General features: G+C 30.2%; 2 protein-coding genes across 2 annotated transcripts; both read left to right on the top strand.

Annotated features, from left to right (window-relative positions):
- The first annotated feature begins 2,171 nt into the window (after positions 1–2,171).
- On the top strand, positions 2,172–6,352 carry LOC133676209 (uncharacterized). The gene is made up of 12 exons (XM_062097831.1): positions 2,172–2,606; positions 2,672–2,800; positions 2,888–2,980; positions 3,064–3,143; positions 3,525–3,638; positions 3,902–3,975; positions 4,181–4,257; positions 4,609–4,692; positions 4,920–5,012; positions 5,129–5,236; positions 5,317–5,385; positions 5,740–6,352. Exons 1-12 carry the CDS (start codon positions 2,298–2,300, stop codon positions 6,190–6,192), a joined length of 1,683 nt encoding a protein of 560 aa, XP_061953815.1. The 5' UTR covers positions 2,172–2,297; the 3' UTR covers positions 6,193–6,352.
- A 1,886-nt stretch (positions 6,353–8,238) lies between these two features.
- Positions 8,239–10,252, top strand: LOC133675591 (uncharacterized). Its single transcript, XM_062097016.1, has 5 exons — positions 8,239–8,595; positions 8,854–9,102; positions 9,436–9,514; positions 9,847–9,928; positions 10,021–10,252. The coding sequence occupies exons 1-5, from the start codon at positions 8,302–8,304 to the stop codon at positions 10,082–10,084; spliced, it is 768 nt and encodes a 255-aa protein (XP_061953000.1). The 5' UTR covers positions 8,239–8,301; the 3' UTR covers positions 10,085–10,252.
- The last annotated feature ends 5,917 nt before the right edge of the window (positions 10,253–16,169 follow it).

Raw genomic sequence — 16,169 nt, 5'->3', positions numbered from 1 at the left:
AGAAAAATATATCGATGTTAAAATGCAATAGAATTTCAAATCAATTCTTAATATAGCAAAAGAATATATCAATATTAATGTTACTATATTGTATCATATATTTTTTTTAAATTGAAAAACACACAGATGCTATTTACACTAAATAAAATAAATTAATCAATGTTAAATACGTTATATTGTATCTTAATATAGTAAAAGAATATATATGAATCGGTAAATTACATAAGAGTTGTTAATGTATATTTAATGCTTAAATAAAAAGCTAACATTTCCCCTTAAAGCAAAAGAAAATTGAGTATGCAAATATTTAATTATGATTTTTTTTAATTTACATTTTTTTTATTTTTCTCTTGCCAGGAAAAAATGATATTTATTTTTATAAATTATCATGCAAATAAATTCTATCTACATCAAAAATACAAAAAATAACAATCTCTTTTGAGCATTATAAAAATACAAAATAATTATAAAAACTAACTGAGAAACAGATGAACTGAAATTAAAAAAAAAAACAAAACAAAACAAAAAGGAGGGTATTAATTTAAATTTAAATAAAAAAATTAACGAACCTATATAGAAAGAGTTTTAAATGCTTTTTGAGATATAAAATAGAAAGCCAATCTTTCTTCTAAAAGCCAAAGATATAGGCAATACCTTTTCTTTTTATTTTATGTGTTTTAATTTATTTGTTTTTATCTTAAATGAATGATTTTATTGTTATAAATACATCGTGCACGTATAATTTATTCATATAGTATTAAAAAATTAAAAATTAAAAGATGAAGTAGAATAATCTTTTTCAAGTACTATAAGAATATAATATAATTAAAAAAAACTACTATTTATATTTAAAAAAGATGGAAAAAAATTAAAATATTAGAGAGGTATGGTATTAATTGAAATTTAAATAAAAAAAATAATGCAAAGTGAGAAATATATAAAAATATAAAGTGTATTATTTAGGGTTTTTTTTTTAAACAGGGTGATAATTCATTTATAGTGGCAAGTGATATGTCACGGTTAATTGATATTTAAAAATAATTATGGTGTTAAAAATATAAAAAGAAAAAGTTTGGTCTGAAAATCCATTTCCCATCCATTTTCTCTTAAAACATATCTCTAAAACACTATAAAAATCTTCATAAACCACTCACCAATCACAAAAACATCCCAAAATAATAATAATTAAAAATTAATAAAAATAAAAAAAATTAAATGGATCTTGATCTATTTGTTTAGCATTTTATAGAAAAATTATCATTATCAAACTTCTTTCATCAAATAAAATCATTTGAAACTTAGATTGATCATTTTAATTATTAAAATGTGGCCGACTGATACTTCTTTAATGGTTATTGTCAATGATTTTTTTTCTTCTCTTAAACCCTAAAACTAAAAAAATAAATAATATGAACTTTTGAACCAAAAAAATATGCTATTTTTTTTATACTAACCATGTATTTTCCTTGTATTTTATATCATGGTTCTCTTTATTTTAATTTTATCTTTTTACTAAAATTTTAATATTATGGTCTTTTTTATTTTTATTTTATCGTTTTATTATAATTTTAGACCTTATTCTGTATAATTAAACCATAAAAGAATCAAATAAAAAAATAAAATATTTATAAATAAAATTAAAGTCTAATTAACTTGAAAACTAGTTATGTATCTCGATTAATCCTAAATCGAGTTTAAAAATTATAATAAATAAAGTTAAAGATATAATTAATGGTTATTATCAGTGAAATATAACATTGGTAATGAACTATATTTATCGTTAACCTTAATTTTTTAATTCTAATTTTTTCATCCTTATTTTCCTATTTAATAGGTGTAATCGTCATAAAATCCAATCCGTTGATTTCATGAATTAACATAATTAGTAGAGTTTCATCTTCAATTGTTTCGTGAAACCAAAATCGGGCCAATATGAATAATTTTTCTCTTAGGATTAAAAAAATTTAATAAATTATATGTATTTGAAAAGTTAATTTTAACTAAAAAGATATATTTTTCTTTCAGGATTTAAGTCGTTTTTTTATATAATTAAAATACAAATGATTTAATTATATTAAAATTATAATAAATATTTTTAAAATTGCTTTGTGGCTGTGCGGATAGTATACCAGGGAAAAAAAAAACTGTATCCTACGTGGCAACTGGTAAGGGTCCCCTTTGTGAGGAAGGATCTCCACCTAAAACGCTAAAACCCTAGCTCACAACCGCATAACAGGAACGCGAAGAACCCACCCTGTTCACTGTTCCAATCTGGGTAACTGTACACGACCCTAGCAATGTCAGATACACAACAAAGTATCGATCAATTAGAACCTTTAACATCATTAAATGAAGCCAAGCCCGAAGTTGAAGAACAAGTATCCGAGGAGGAAGATTCTTGGTCATCAGACTCTGAAATTGCCGATGCGTTAGACTGGTTAGATACCAGAAACGACGACGATTCAATCGACAGCTCGATCACTCTCAATTCACGCCGTCCTAATGCTCACGGCGGCCTTCACTCGCGTCCTAATTCTTCAACTCTTCAACCTCTCTCTAATCGCAACCAGAAGTTCTCGCATCATATCCGCGCTTCTCCTTTAGAGGTATTAATTTAACTAGTTTTTATTTTATTTAATTATTTCTTACGTGTGATTTTGATTTCGTGTAGGAATGGGAAGGGAGAGTGAAAATTGGAATGTCGAACTCAGTTACGACCGCCATTCGACATAGTGTGAGAGAGATGGCTATTGGGAAAACTAGAAATACCGAGAAAGCCGATCGCGCTACTGTTGAGCAGGTGATGATTATTTGCTAGAATTTGTTCAAACTTTTTTTTTTTTAATTATTGCAAGGAAAGTGTGTAATCTGGTGTGTTGTTTTGCAGGCTATCGATCCTAGAACGCGTATGGTTTTATTTAAAATGTTGAATCGCGGTGTGTTTAATGATATCAATGGCTGCATTTCAACAGGAAAAGAGGTAGAGAAGGGCATTACTGGTTTCATATTATTTGTACCAGTTCTGTGTTGTTGTTTAAACTTTTTGTCTCTGATTCGTGGCAGGCAAATGTTTATCATGCAACAAAATCTGATGGTCAGGAACTAGCAATCAAAGTGTACAAAACTTCGGTCTTGGTTTTTAAGTAAGTTCTGGGCGGATTTAGTTGTTAAGAAAGGAGTGATTGTAATGTTTGATGATAAAGATATAAAATAGGGTGCTACACAGTTAACAGTTCATGTGAGATACAAACAAATTGGAAGTAGAAAAACCACGGAAAATGATCTTGAATCAGGATACTGTATTTTAGCTTCTGATTTCCTTGTTTTATTCTCTCTTAAATAAATGTTTTCTCAAATAGCAGTCAAGCTCCTTAATGATTGTCAGTGGTGGTAGATGTTGTGCCAGAAATAGCTTTACGGATTGCCCTTGTGTATTTGCGTACATTTTTTCTTTCTTATACCTACATGTATTTGTTTCTCTTTGACAAAAAATAAATTTTCTTATTTCTTTTAAACAATTATAGAGATCGAGATCGGTATGTACAAGGTGACTACCGTTTCCGACATGGATATTGCAAGCACAATCCCAGAAAAATGGTAAAGACGTGGGCTGAAAAAGAAATGAGGAATCTTTTGAGGTAAGACCAACATTCACCTTTACATTTTTCATGACGCTGCAGGGTTAGGACCCTTCGTTCTAAAAAAACTTATTGCTGCAAAATCTGCTTGCCTATCATACATGGTTCAACTTTAAAGACAGACCCTATTTTTGGTCATCAATTAGTATTTGTTTCTGTGATCCGGCTAAGGAAGAAAATAATCTTATAAATACACTTCGAATCTAATTTATTCCACCAATTACGTTGGGATTTTGTGTTTTCAACTTCATTGTGAGCTACAGGCTAAAAGCAGCAGGAATCAGGTGCCCAACACCCGTGCTTTTGAGACTTCATGTTCTAGTCATGGAATTCATAGGTACTTTACTCTTTTGTGTTCGTTTGTGCGTGTATTTCAAGACATCTCCACACCAATATGCCAGGAGAAAGATAATCTGCTTTATATATCAAAGCCATCAAACTATTTACCTGAAGTTCCTCTTGTGTAGGATAAAGTTTGTTTCCTGTATATTACTACTTTGTGGAGGTAATGGGAGTTTTCTTGGTGATAATCTGTGTTGTAGGAAAAGCTGGTTGGGCCGCTCCTCGTCTAAAGGATGCTGCCTTATCTTTGGACAAGTTGCGTGAAGGTTATATGGAGGTGTGTAGGCTTTTGGGTTTTTATATTATCATCATTATCGGGTAGAAGTTTGAAATAACAGCAAAAACATATCTAGTTAAGAATCTCATAGGCCTCTGGTGTACTTCAATAACTTTCATAATCTAAGTTAAATCTTCTGATAATTATAATAGCCTTCAGGTCCTTGTGTGGATCAATTTGGAGGAGCCTAAAACAAAACTTCTCCTAGGATGCCATGATATGGGCTGTGGCACATAGACAATAGATGCTTCTTCTTGTCACTTCATTTAGAGTCAAGAAAAAGATTTAATGTTTGTATTTTGCTATTTTGTTTTTGGTGATTGAAATAACTGCTTGCTGTGTATTTGCTAGATGATTATTACCATGCGGGCTTTATATCAGAAGTGTAAGCTAGTGCATGGAGACCTCAGTGAGTACAACATCCTTTACTTGGAGGTGAACATCTCTTGCTTCCTCACTGAACAGATATCATGTCTTCACCAGGCATTTTTTTTTTATTAAGACCACGGGAGAAAAACGAGAACAAATTAATTAAAAAAAAAATACAATTGAAAGTGTGATTATGTAATGTGATTAAAATTTGCATAGCTTTCTGGAAGATATTGAACTGATCACATCTGTTCCTGTGGATATTTGATCAAATTATTTTTCCTGTTTGGTAGGGTCGCTTGTATATAATTGATGTCTCTCAAGCAGTTGATCTTGACCACCCTCATGCCCTTGACTTTTTGCGGGAAGATTGTCTTCATGTTTCTGTAAGTGTTATCCACATGATGAATGGTTGTGGTTTCTTACTGGTATTACCTTTAGCAAAAACACAGGTGCCTGCCTGTTTTTAAGAAACTGAAATAATGAAGATTGGTGCACGCAGGATTTCTTTAAGAAACATGGTGTAGCAGTCATGACTATCCGGGAGCTGTTTGACTTCATAGTGGATCCGACTATTAATGATGAATCCATTGACAGTTACTTGGAAGAGGTTTGCCTCCTTTCATGTGCTTGATTTTCTTAAAGACTATCATTGAGATCACTGCTGTGACCATTTATTTCTTTTTTCAGGTTCAACAAAAAATTTTGACAAGAGATTTGACTGCAGAGGATGAAATTGCTGACTCTGTATTTGTTCAGGTTATTATTAGTTTCCTTTAGAAAAAGACAACTGTGATTTTGTTTTCCTTGTGAGGAAGAAAAAACTGTATTTGTTCAGTTTCGTATCATGTTTGCCCAGTTTAATAATTTAAAAGGCCTTGCAAGTGAAGCATTCAATCTCAATTTCAAATTCTAATTTACCAATATACAACTCTTTTTTCAGTAATTTACTAAATGTGAAATTTATTTTGGTCTTGGGAGGATTGACATTTGTAATATTTGGGATACCTCATGTGGTGAGGATACAAAAATCTTTGAAACATGATATCATAATGGACATGTATATCTGGGATGGATCCTAATTTTGTGGAGTGTTTGTTGCTTTCTATGTAGTCATATATTCCAAAGACATTAGATGATGTCAAGCATGCCGAGGAGGATGTAAACCGGATAACAAGTGGCAACGATACTGGAGACATGTACTATAAGACCATTACTGGACTAAAGGAGGCTCTCTCTAACTCTTCTGCAGCTCAACAAGAAATGCAGCAAGTGGATGCAAACCCAGTAGAAGAGTCTTCAGTCATTCAGGATGGGGGGCATTCAAACTCTCCTGAGAGCGAATCTGACCCTGGGACATATTCAGAGGAAGAGGGCTCCGGTGATTCAGATGGGAGTGGTTCATCATCAGAAACCGAGAAACAGGATCCTGTTGATAAAAAAGCCGCGAGAAAAGAGAATAAGAAGAAGGTCAAGGAGGAGAAGAGAGAAGCTCGAAAGACTAAAACTCCCAAGGCTATCAAGAAAAGAAAAAAGAAAATGGCCAAAGCCAAAAAGACTAGGTAAACTCTTTGTAGCTGTAACATTTTGAATCTAAGCATGCAGTTCATATAGCCAGCAGGTTAGAGAAATCAATTTATCATCTACAGATCTACAACATGTGACACCTGTGCTACCATTTGTTTTATTTTACATCTTGGGCTAAGCTGATTTTGCCTTTTTTTTTTTTATAAGTTGCAAATGTGAGATAAATTAATCTCTATTTAGTTAGCATCATGGCTTGTTTTTTATTTGTTGCCCATGTCTTAGGGTTTGGAACCTCCAAATCAATTGCTTATCATCTCTGTTGTTAATGATGGGAGGGATTTGTAGATGGTGGCTGAAGTAATTACTAGAACGATATATAAAACAAATTGAAAACAATTATTTTATTTTTCTTCTGTTTTATCTAAAATGTTTGCATGAGAAAATCCAAAACATTAGTCAGTCAAGATTTCAATTAACAATGATGAATACCACAAACATGTTCCTTGCATTGCATCTGCAAAAATATTTGTAATTCAACCGGATTAAGACTCAATTTTTTTTTTTTTGTTCAAAGTCTCTTTTCTCCTTTGGTATCAATAATAAGATTTGGTTTAGGACCATGCCATCACTGTTTTTTTTTCTTATATACAATCTTTTTAAGTGTTTTACCGCCAGAGAAAATTAATTTCTTGGCCAAACCATCGTTTTTATAAAGATTTTTTTTTAATTTTTTTTATTTGTATTAAAATAATATATTTTTTATTTTTAATATCAAAATAATTTAAAAATATTAAAAAAATTAATTTGAAATATATTTTTTAAAAATTTGGATGAAAAACAGTATCAATCAGGGGGGTGTTTCTGTCATGAATAGCTATCAACTAGTGTGTTTGGCATTGGTTTCTTTTATTCTTTATTTTTGTCAAAATGATCACAATCTTTCTTTTCAAGAAGGTTCGAAAATCGAAAGCTCGTATTGAACCATACTTGGGCCAAAATATAAGCCCAAATAGTTGTGCTGGGTTGGGAAATAAAAATAACATGTTCAAATTGAGTTTTAGTGCGATCACAACCTATTAACGAGTATAGTCCAAACTTTTTTTATAATCGTAAAATCTGCATTATTATGTTCCTTGCTTATAATAGATATAAATTTGATCAGATCAAAATCTTATCTTTATATTATTATTATTTTTTACTTTTTTTAAATAATATTATTTTGATAATTTAAAAAATTTTTGGGAAAAGCTTGAATCTAGTGTACTCTCATAGTAAGTTTTACAACTATACTTTTTTTTATTAGATTTTAACAATAAAGTTATATTCAAATTAACTTTTTTTTCTCTTTATTATAATGTATTTGAGACAGTGATAACAAAGCTTTTCAAAGTGTTTTCTTGATTGAAAATATATTAAAATCTTCATATATATATTTTTTTAAAAATTATTTTTAATATTAACATATCAAAATAATATAAAAATATAATAAAATTAATGTAAAACAAAAAAAATTCAAAATTTCTCATTGCACCTCTATCCTAAACGTGCTTTTAACCCAAACTTTTAAGGTAGAATAATGCATTCCCAATAATTATTTTTGTCACGGCTTTTCGAATATAACTCACCCTACAAATTTATCTCAAGAAGGTGCTTCCTATAATTATTTTTTATATTTGTTTTTATAAGTTTTGTTATGATTACTTAAAGATATTATAACTCGTAATTATTTCAATTTTTTATAATTTAAATTTTAAATTTTTTATTTAAAGTAATATTTTTTTTATTGAAATTATACTTAATTTCTAACCACTATCATTGTTATAGATAAATTATTTAAATTATGAAAAGATAAAATAAATTTCAATGTTTTTATATTTTTTGTAATGCTTTAAGTGAATCCACTTAAAATTTGTAATCAATCACTCATTAAGAAATGAACAAATATTTTATTTTAAATAAAAATTATAACTATGTTATAATATTGGCAATTAGCATACTCATGAGCTACTCAGCAAAGTTACTAAATAATAAAATAAATTATCAAAAGGTCTCTAAGCCTATGGATAAAACGACACCGTTTAAACAACAAATTCATAAGCAACTCAGAGTGCGAGGGACAGAGGGAGCGAGAGTTCAACAAAAACAAAAATGTCGAATTCAATGGAACAAACCCTAGAAGGAGAAGACAACAACAACAACAACAACAACAGCAACAGAGGAAGCGAGCAAAACCCTAATCAATCACAAGAATGGGAAACAATGGCTCGACTTTGGCTGAGTGCCTTTTCTGGAGTGAAAGCAGTGAGTACGATGGAGGTGGAGACATGGATTGATTCTAATTACTCATCTTTACCTTCTGATTTACAATCAATGCCTCGCTCCGATCTCATTGATCGGTTGCTTTCTATTCAAAAATACATGAGACTTCCCACTCAGAATCAGGTACCCTTTTCTTTTTTAAGTGTAAAGATTTTGTCTTTAGACAGATACCTACCTAAATCTGACCCTGCTCTATGAAGTGTTATACAGTCTGTCAAAAGAAAACACTGCATAGCCTGCCCATGCCTTACAATTCATGATATTGGGTGTTCACTTACTAATCTTATTGTCTATATTTATGCTTTGCTGTGCGATTGGTATTTTTCCCTTTTCATTCTCAATGCGTTATGTGCTAAATAGGTTCCATTTCTCCTGTATCAGGTAACGGAGACAAATCAGGTTGATGTTCCGCATGCTCGATTTCAACGTACAGATCAATGGCTGCCGGTTTATTCCTGGTTGGAGTCTTTGGATAAAGATGAGGTAGTCAAGTCCAAAGATATTTCTGACTGGCTGACTGAGAATCCAGAGATTAGAGAACAGTTGTTCTCTAGACATTCTCGATATCATTTGATGCACTACATTAAAAAGTGCCATGTAAAGATTCTGAAGAGGAGGGAAAGGAAGAAGGTAACAACTGCTCATTATCTCTGCTATTTTTGTTTAAGAATCTGTTGGTGTCCAAATACATAACTATCTAGACTCTTCGAGGAGAGAAAGAGGGTGAGCAGATAAGCAAGGTGGAGAGAAATAAAGAAAAAAAAGGCTTAATTGAGAGAAAACGAAGTGTCTCCATATCTGTCTTGGGTAGCAAAGACCTAATCCATTATTGAAGACTTGGGAGTCTTAATTGCTTCTATTTGCTTTGACCTTTAAGATATTGCCACTATTTGTTGATTGCATTTGCCGATATCGATTAACCTTTTTATGCTAATTTAGTAAGCTATGACTTTGCTTGAACAGGGCGTGCAGCTAACTGGCAATCTAACTTCTCCAAAATTTCAGAAGAATGTGGAGGTGAAAGAACTGGCACCTGTTCCAAGTACGGCTTCTTCAAAGCTTATGTTTTATGTATTTTGGAAATGGAAGGATTTTGCACCTTGCACAGCTTTGAGGGCACTAGACCGTCATAAAATGATTGCATTTCATCAGATGGATCCTCATATAACATCAAAATAAAAAAACTGAATGATCTTCTTTGAAGTTTGTTAAAAATAATCTTTTGCAAAGACATTGGAACCCCTCAAGTTTATTGCTATGAAAACCAAAAGCCACTTGATGCAGATCATGCATAAATTTGAACACGTGAATTTTTCAGTTTGATGTCCAAAACTGAATGAAATTCTTGTTAACTGTATTTCTTAATTATTGTAGCGATCAATCCTTTGAACAACATACCCAAGGATAGCGAATTGTATGTGGCAAAACGAAATGAGGCTCTTCAGAAATATGAGATGTAAGTGATCATTGTTTCTTTTTAATTGCATTCTAGCATTTTTGTTTTTCAAAATTTAGTTTCATTCCTAGTTATTGTTTATGACATTTCAGTTTGCTGGAGTTGGAAAAGAAGCTTACCCCCTACTTTTCAAAACGCCAGGCTGTAAACAACTGAAGCAAGTCTTGAATCAAATTTCTCCTAAGCAGATGTGAAATAGCCCAGGTGTTGCAAATGATTTTTCACTAATCATGATTTTTTTTTTGTTGTAAATAACTGCCTGATGGATGATTGCCTAACTTGTCTCAAGTTTTATAAGAGCTATTCTTTCTTACCCTTTCACTATATATGTTGTCTATAAATCTAGTTATACGAGTGCATTTGTGTTGCTGAATGCAACTTAGTCCATTTATTCAGCATCATTATGTGCGATGACATTTTTGGCTGTTTGACCACAAATGGTAAGACATTGCAAGTGAAGAGCGAGACTTTGAGAAACTTTTGCTCTCCAGAAACATTAAAGAGAATTTTAGTTTAAACTGCTATTTGAAAGAATTAAATTTGTAAACTTGTTTGTGATCTTAAACTTGCCCTTGATATTGAAGCCTGATGCCAAAAGTTGTGCGCTCGGCTTTTGGGAGCATAGAATCAGTGGAAAATGTTCGTGTTGTAGAAGTTGGTTTCCAGTATAATACCCATTTGATTTTAGGAGTTGCCCAGACAAGTACCACCATCTAGATCCTTTGCTCACTTGCCCTCAAGCTTGCCACATGATCGGGATTTTCTGTAAGACAAGAAAGCACTCCTTTTCATGCTGCAAAACTGGTTGATAGAAACTCACGCAGAATTTATCTTCAATTGAGAATGGTGAACCTGCTGGTTTGACCTCGCTCCCAACAGGCACCCTTACATTTGCCATGGCACAAATATATAAAGCCCGCGTTGTGTCCAAATCTGATTGTAAAATGGTGCAACTGCAATAGCTCATTCACTCGGATTCTCCTTCAGTTTGGCAGTGGCCTAGATTCAAGGCTGTAGCCAGAGATGAGTTTGTTTTGGGTGCCAGTTGGGAGCGAGGTCGAACCTGCAAAGGCTCTAGATGGTAGTGCAAAAGGGTCCACAGCTCAGCAGTTCTCGTATTAATGCACGGGCAAATGTAAGAAGAGAGAGAAACAACAGGGCCACGCAAAAAATTGAAAATGGACCAAAATTGATAGCAAGGCAAATATGCTTGCTTTTTTTTTTAAAAAAAAAGAATTATTCATGGAGTACCTTTCTCAAAGATTTTTGCCTCTATATTCTTTTTCTTTCTAGTTTCTTTAATTTGAAACTTTTATATTTTACTTCAAAACTTCATTTTATTCATATTGGAATCATTAAGTTTTAGAGAGGAAAGAGAGTCACGGAAAATAATGAAGAAAAAAAAAAGTGATCGGTTGACGAGATTTGACAAACAAAAAATAATAATTCAAATTTGAGATTAATGTGCTCCTCTTGACGAGATGAGTATCATTGATGTCTTTTTCAGTTTCTTTATTGCTGGTAAAAGTAGATCGGGGTTGTGAGATTTTTTTTCAATTTCATTGTGTTTTTGAGCTGATTTAGAGGTGTTTTGAGTTAATAAATTAGTTTATTGAGATTTTAAAGGTGTTTATTAGGTGATTTAAGGTGAGAATCAGTTTAAATTGGTTTTTATGGTCCAAAAAATCTCAGCCTGATTTTTTGACCTCTCTAATGGTTGAAATCTAGGCAAACAAAATTTCAACATGTCATTTGCTATTTTTTTTTAAAATAAAAGGGTATACAACAAGGTAGAAAACAAAAAAGGGCAAGCACGTGAGCCTAGCCTTGTAGGCCCACATGTGTCGGGTCTTTTTCATGTTGAGTTAGGTACCCAGGCCTCATCTCTTTTATCACACGTGCCCCTTCCTATATTTATTTTCCAAGATTTGTTTTTAAATTTTTTAACTGAAATGTACTATAAAAAAATAATGCTTAATATTATATTGAAATTATTATTAAAATTTTCCATGGTTTTTAAATAATATTATGAGTTTTTATAGGAATGTTAACAATTTATTTTTCAATTATTTTGTGCCTTATATTCCAAAAACAAAAGTGCTCGGGAAAATTCAATCAATGACCTTTTTAGATTAAAAGCATTAATATATAATAGAGATATTTTGAAAATAGACACGTAGTAGAAAATAGAGATTCCAAATCTTTTTGGTTGAAGGATTCATAGTTTATTTATAATCCATGAGTTTTCATATAGAGAGGATGGGCTAAAACGTAATATTTTTCCGAAAGTTTTAATAAGGAAAAATATCCCTAGCATATATATTAATGTTAATGGAAATATGGTGGTCTCTTAGAGAACTTTTACATACTATCACTTATACAATATTAATGTTGATGTAAACAAGGTGGGTCTTTAAAGGACTTCTATATACTATCTTTTACACAATATTAATGTTGATGAAAATATGATCAGTTTTTTTTATACATCTAAGGGTGTAGGGAGAGTAGGAGGATCCAAAATATAATTGTACCCATGAGACTGAGCTTTTTCCTTTGGCTAAGTTTAAGGGAGATGGTTTTAGGGGTTTTTTTGACCCGTTAAATCTAGGTTGATCACTTGCTCACTAGTCTAATATATATTTACAAACTTTGGATCTGCATTCTTAAGGCTTTATATTTTATATTAGACTTTGTTTGGTTTATCATGTGAGAAAAAAATGTTTGATTATATAGATTAATTGTTAAAGAGTTTCTAGCATCTTTAAAATTTAAGTTATAATTTAACTTCCTTTAATTTGCTATATTATCATATATAGATTTAATTTTATTTCTATATGCTTAAATCTATAACCTTTGGTTGTTATGACTCTTCTTTTCTTTTTGTTTAATTTTAGAATTTTTTTATATATTTTTGTTTTAAAGTTATAGTTTATCTTCTAAAATTATTTTTTTATGCAATTTGGATGGTTTGATACATGTTATATATCTTATTAATTTATATTTTTTAATAAGTGAATCATTGATTTGTTTATTAAAGTTTATATTATCTTGCTTATACTCTATAAGATTGACATCAATGTTATCTGGTTGGTTTTGTTCACATATACATTATTGTACATATATATAAAAAGTTAGTGCGGTAAATATATACGGTCTAGGAAGTTCTATCTTAGGAAATTGAGTTTTAAGCGGAATCGTTTGTGATCCCTCCAATCTTTTCTAGAAACTTACTTAATAAAAGTATTATTCACGCGATACTATTTTTATACATGATACAACTTATAAGTGAAATAATGATAATTGAATAAATCACAATGAACAAAATAAGGCTTAACAAAAGTAACAATATAAAGGAAATGAATGTTGATTTTATCTTGCATAGTTTAATTATTTTTATTTATTAAGTTGCTTTATTATAAGTTTTTATTTTTTGCTTATTGTGAAGTACCTCAAAACCTGTGAGGGAAACAATTTTAACTATCAATTATATACTTAATAAAGTACCTCATAAAAAGTTAGAAAAGACATCATATGAATTATGGTAAGGTAGAAGACCTTTTTACAAATATCTCAAAGTATAAGGGTGTATTATAAAGGTAGTAATACCTAATCCTATAAAGGTTAAGATAAGACTTATGATTGTGAATTATGTATTTATTAGATATACATACAATAGTAATGCATATCGATTTTTTATACACAAGTCAAATATTGAGGATATTCATCCTAATACTATTATGAAATTAAAAAATGTTATATCCTTTGAGGATGTGTTTCTATGAAAGGAAACACGAAAAAACCATTCACTTAAGAGAACAATTGAGGTTAGTTTAAGTAATTATCATCAATCAAAAGATGATGAAGTTGAACTTAGAAAGAGTAAAAGGTAAAAAAAAAAAAGGAAAAAAAGACCAAAATATTTGGTCATGATATTTTGACATACTTGTTAAAAAATGAATCTTGAACCTATTCTGAGATAATGTCTTGTCCAAAAGCTTCTTATTAAAAAGAGGTAGTCAATAGTAAAATTGAATCCATTATTAATAATCATACATGAAAACTAATAGATATTTATCCCAAGAGTAAATAATTAGACCATAAGTGGATCTTCAAAAGAAAGATGAAAACTAATGATACTATTGATACATATAAAGTTAGACTTGTTGTTGAAGATTTTAGACAATAAGAAGGCGTTGGCTGTGTTAACACATTTATTTGTGTTAAGAATAACTTTTATATGAACATTAATAGTCATTGCAACTATTAATAAGCTTTAAATACAACAAATAGATGCAAAAACAATTTTCTTAAATGGTGACCTTGGTGAGAAGATATATATAGAACAACTCGAGGGGTTTGTTGTCAATGAACAAGAAAAAAAAGTATGTAAACTTTTCAAATCATTATATGGTTTGGAACAAGTACCTAAATAATGGCATAAAAAATTTAACAATGTTATATTGTCAAATGAGTTAATAATCAACAAAGTTGATAAATGTATTTATTTAAGAAAACAAACATATAAAGGTTATGCCTTTTTTTTATTGGTATTATCTCAATATTATTATGTTTAGAAAATTATCAATAAATATTCTAAAGTTGACAATAACACCGTCAAAACATCAATTGATATATATATATTCAAGAGTAGAGATAAGAAAATAAATAAATTAGAATATTCTTGAATAATTGAAAGCCTAATGTATGCTATGAACTGCATAAGACATGATATTGCTTACTTGGTTAGTAATCTAAGTAGATTTACAAGTAATCCAACTATAGATCATTGAAAAATAAAAAAAAAGTATTCAAGTATTTAAGGTACACCTTATACTATGAGTTATATTATACTAGTTACACAGTAGTACTAGGAGGGTATAATGATGCTAACTGGATATCCAACACCAAGAATTCAAAATCCACAAGTATATATGTCTTCACACTTGGTTAAGTAGTTATGTTATGAAAATCCTCCAAACAAACATGTATCGCTAGATCCACGTTGACATCAAAGTTTATTACTCTTGATAAAGTTGAAGAGGAAGCTGGATTGATTCAAACTTCTTAGAGGATATTCCATATTGACAAAAACTAGTGTCAGCTATTTGTGACTATTGTGATAGTCCATCAACAACTTGAAGGGTACAAATTAGTATGTATAATAGAAAGTCTAGACATATATGTCACATATATAATACTGTTAAACATTTGCTCTCAAATGTAATTATTTTTATTGACTATGTAAAGTCAAATGAAAACATTGTGGATCCGTTAATCAAAGACTTGTTGAGAGAGCTTGTGTATAATTCATCGAAGTGAATGAGTTTAAAGCCTTTAAAAAAATGAAAGAGTGTAATGAAAGTAACCATACCTAGTTGATTGGAGATCCTAAGATCTAGGCTTAAATAAAAAACTAAGTCATATAACATTCTCGATAGCACTAGATAATTATTATCTCATATTTATTCATATGATGAAATAAATGTTAGATGTAGTATGATAAAGAATGATCTGAGCTCTTAATAATTTTCATATCTTAGTACACCAAGTGGAGTATAGTAGAATACTTTTAATGAAAGATCACCTATATGAGTGAGAAATAAAGTTGTTTATCTAAGAATCTCGATAAAGACTGGATTTTCTAAAACACTAATGAATCCAAAAGTTATTTAGGGCCAAAATAAACACAACAATGAGAAACAAAAGAAATCTTTAGGTAGAGAACTATGTGAATACTATTATTTTGATTTATACAAAAGGCTGAATAGTTCAAGACATTGTGTTTACTATTTAACCGAGTAAATCCAATAATATTTCACTAAGAAAGGTTCTAAACCAAAAGCTACCTATTCTGATGTAGTAATCTACCAAATTAGTATCTCTTAATAAATCTTTGAGTCATTTTCAAACCGATGAGAAGATTTTCATTCATGTAAGAAATTGTTGGAAGTTTATTTTAATTAGCTTGATATAAAAAAATTATAGGTGATTGAGAAATTAATCTCGCGGAACCCGTGGTTTTTCTACTCAAAGAACCTTTTTTTTTCAAGATTTAATTCTTGATTTATGATAATTAATCAAAGTTTGATAATGGTAAGAATTAATTCTTAGTAATTCTTCAATCTTTTAGTTTTCAAAATCTACTATAAAAATGGAGATGAAAAAATAGTTTTTAACTTGATTTTTTTAGATTCTTACACACTCTCCTCACCTCATTGTTAGTGTTTTTTTTTCTTTTTTT

The sequence above is a fragment of the Populus nigra genome, chromosome 16 (assembly GCF_951802175.1).
Source record: "Populus nigra chromosome 16, ddPopNigr1.1, whole genome shotgun sequence".
NCBI classification, from domain to species: Eukaryota; Viridiplantae; Streptophyta; class Magnoliopsida; order Malpighiales; family Salicaceae; genus Populus; species Populus nigra.
The sequence above is the reverse complement of the archived record's forward strand: the minus strand, read 5'-3'. Positions and strand labels throughout refer to the sequence as shown.

What these genes read in the sequence shown, in the direction of transcription:
- LOC133676209 (XM_062097831.1), top strand. Translation starts at nt 2,298, where the DNA reads ATGTCAGATACACAACAAAGTATCGATCAATTAGAACCTTTAACATCA. An exon ending in GAAATGAGGAATCTTTTGAG is followed by an intron (nt 3,639 to 3,901) that starts GTAAGACCAACA and finishes TGTGAGCTACAG; the next exon opens with GCTAAAAGCAGCAGGAATCA. An exon ending in AAGATTGTCTTCATGTTTCT is followed by an intron (nt 5,013 to 5,128) that starts GTAAGTGTTATC and finishes TGGTGCACGCAG; the next exon opens with GATTTCTTTAAGAAACATGG.
- LOC133675591 (XM_062097016.1), top strand. Translation starts at nt 8,302, where the DNA reads ATGTCGAATTCAATGGAACAAACCCTAGAAGGAGAAGACAACAACAAC. An exon ending in GACTTCCCACTCAGAATCAG is followed by an intron (nt 8,596 to 8,853) that starts GTACCCTTTTCT and finishes CTCCTGTATCAG; the next exon opens with GTAACGGAGACAAATCAGGT. An exon ending in AGAACTGGCACCTGTTCCAA is followed by an intron (nt 9,515 to 9,846) that starts GTACGGCTTCTT and finishes TAATTATTGTAG; the next exon opens with CGATCAATCCTTTGAACAAC.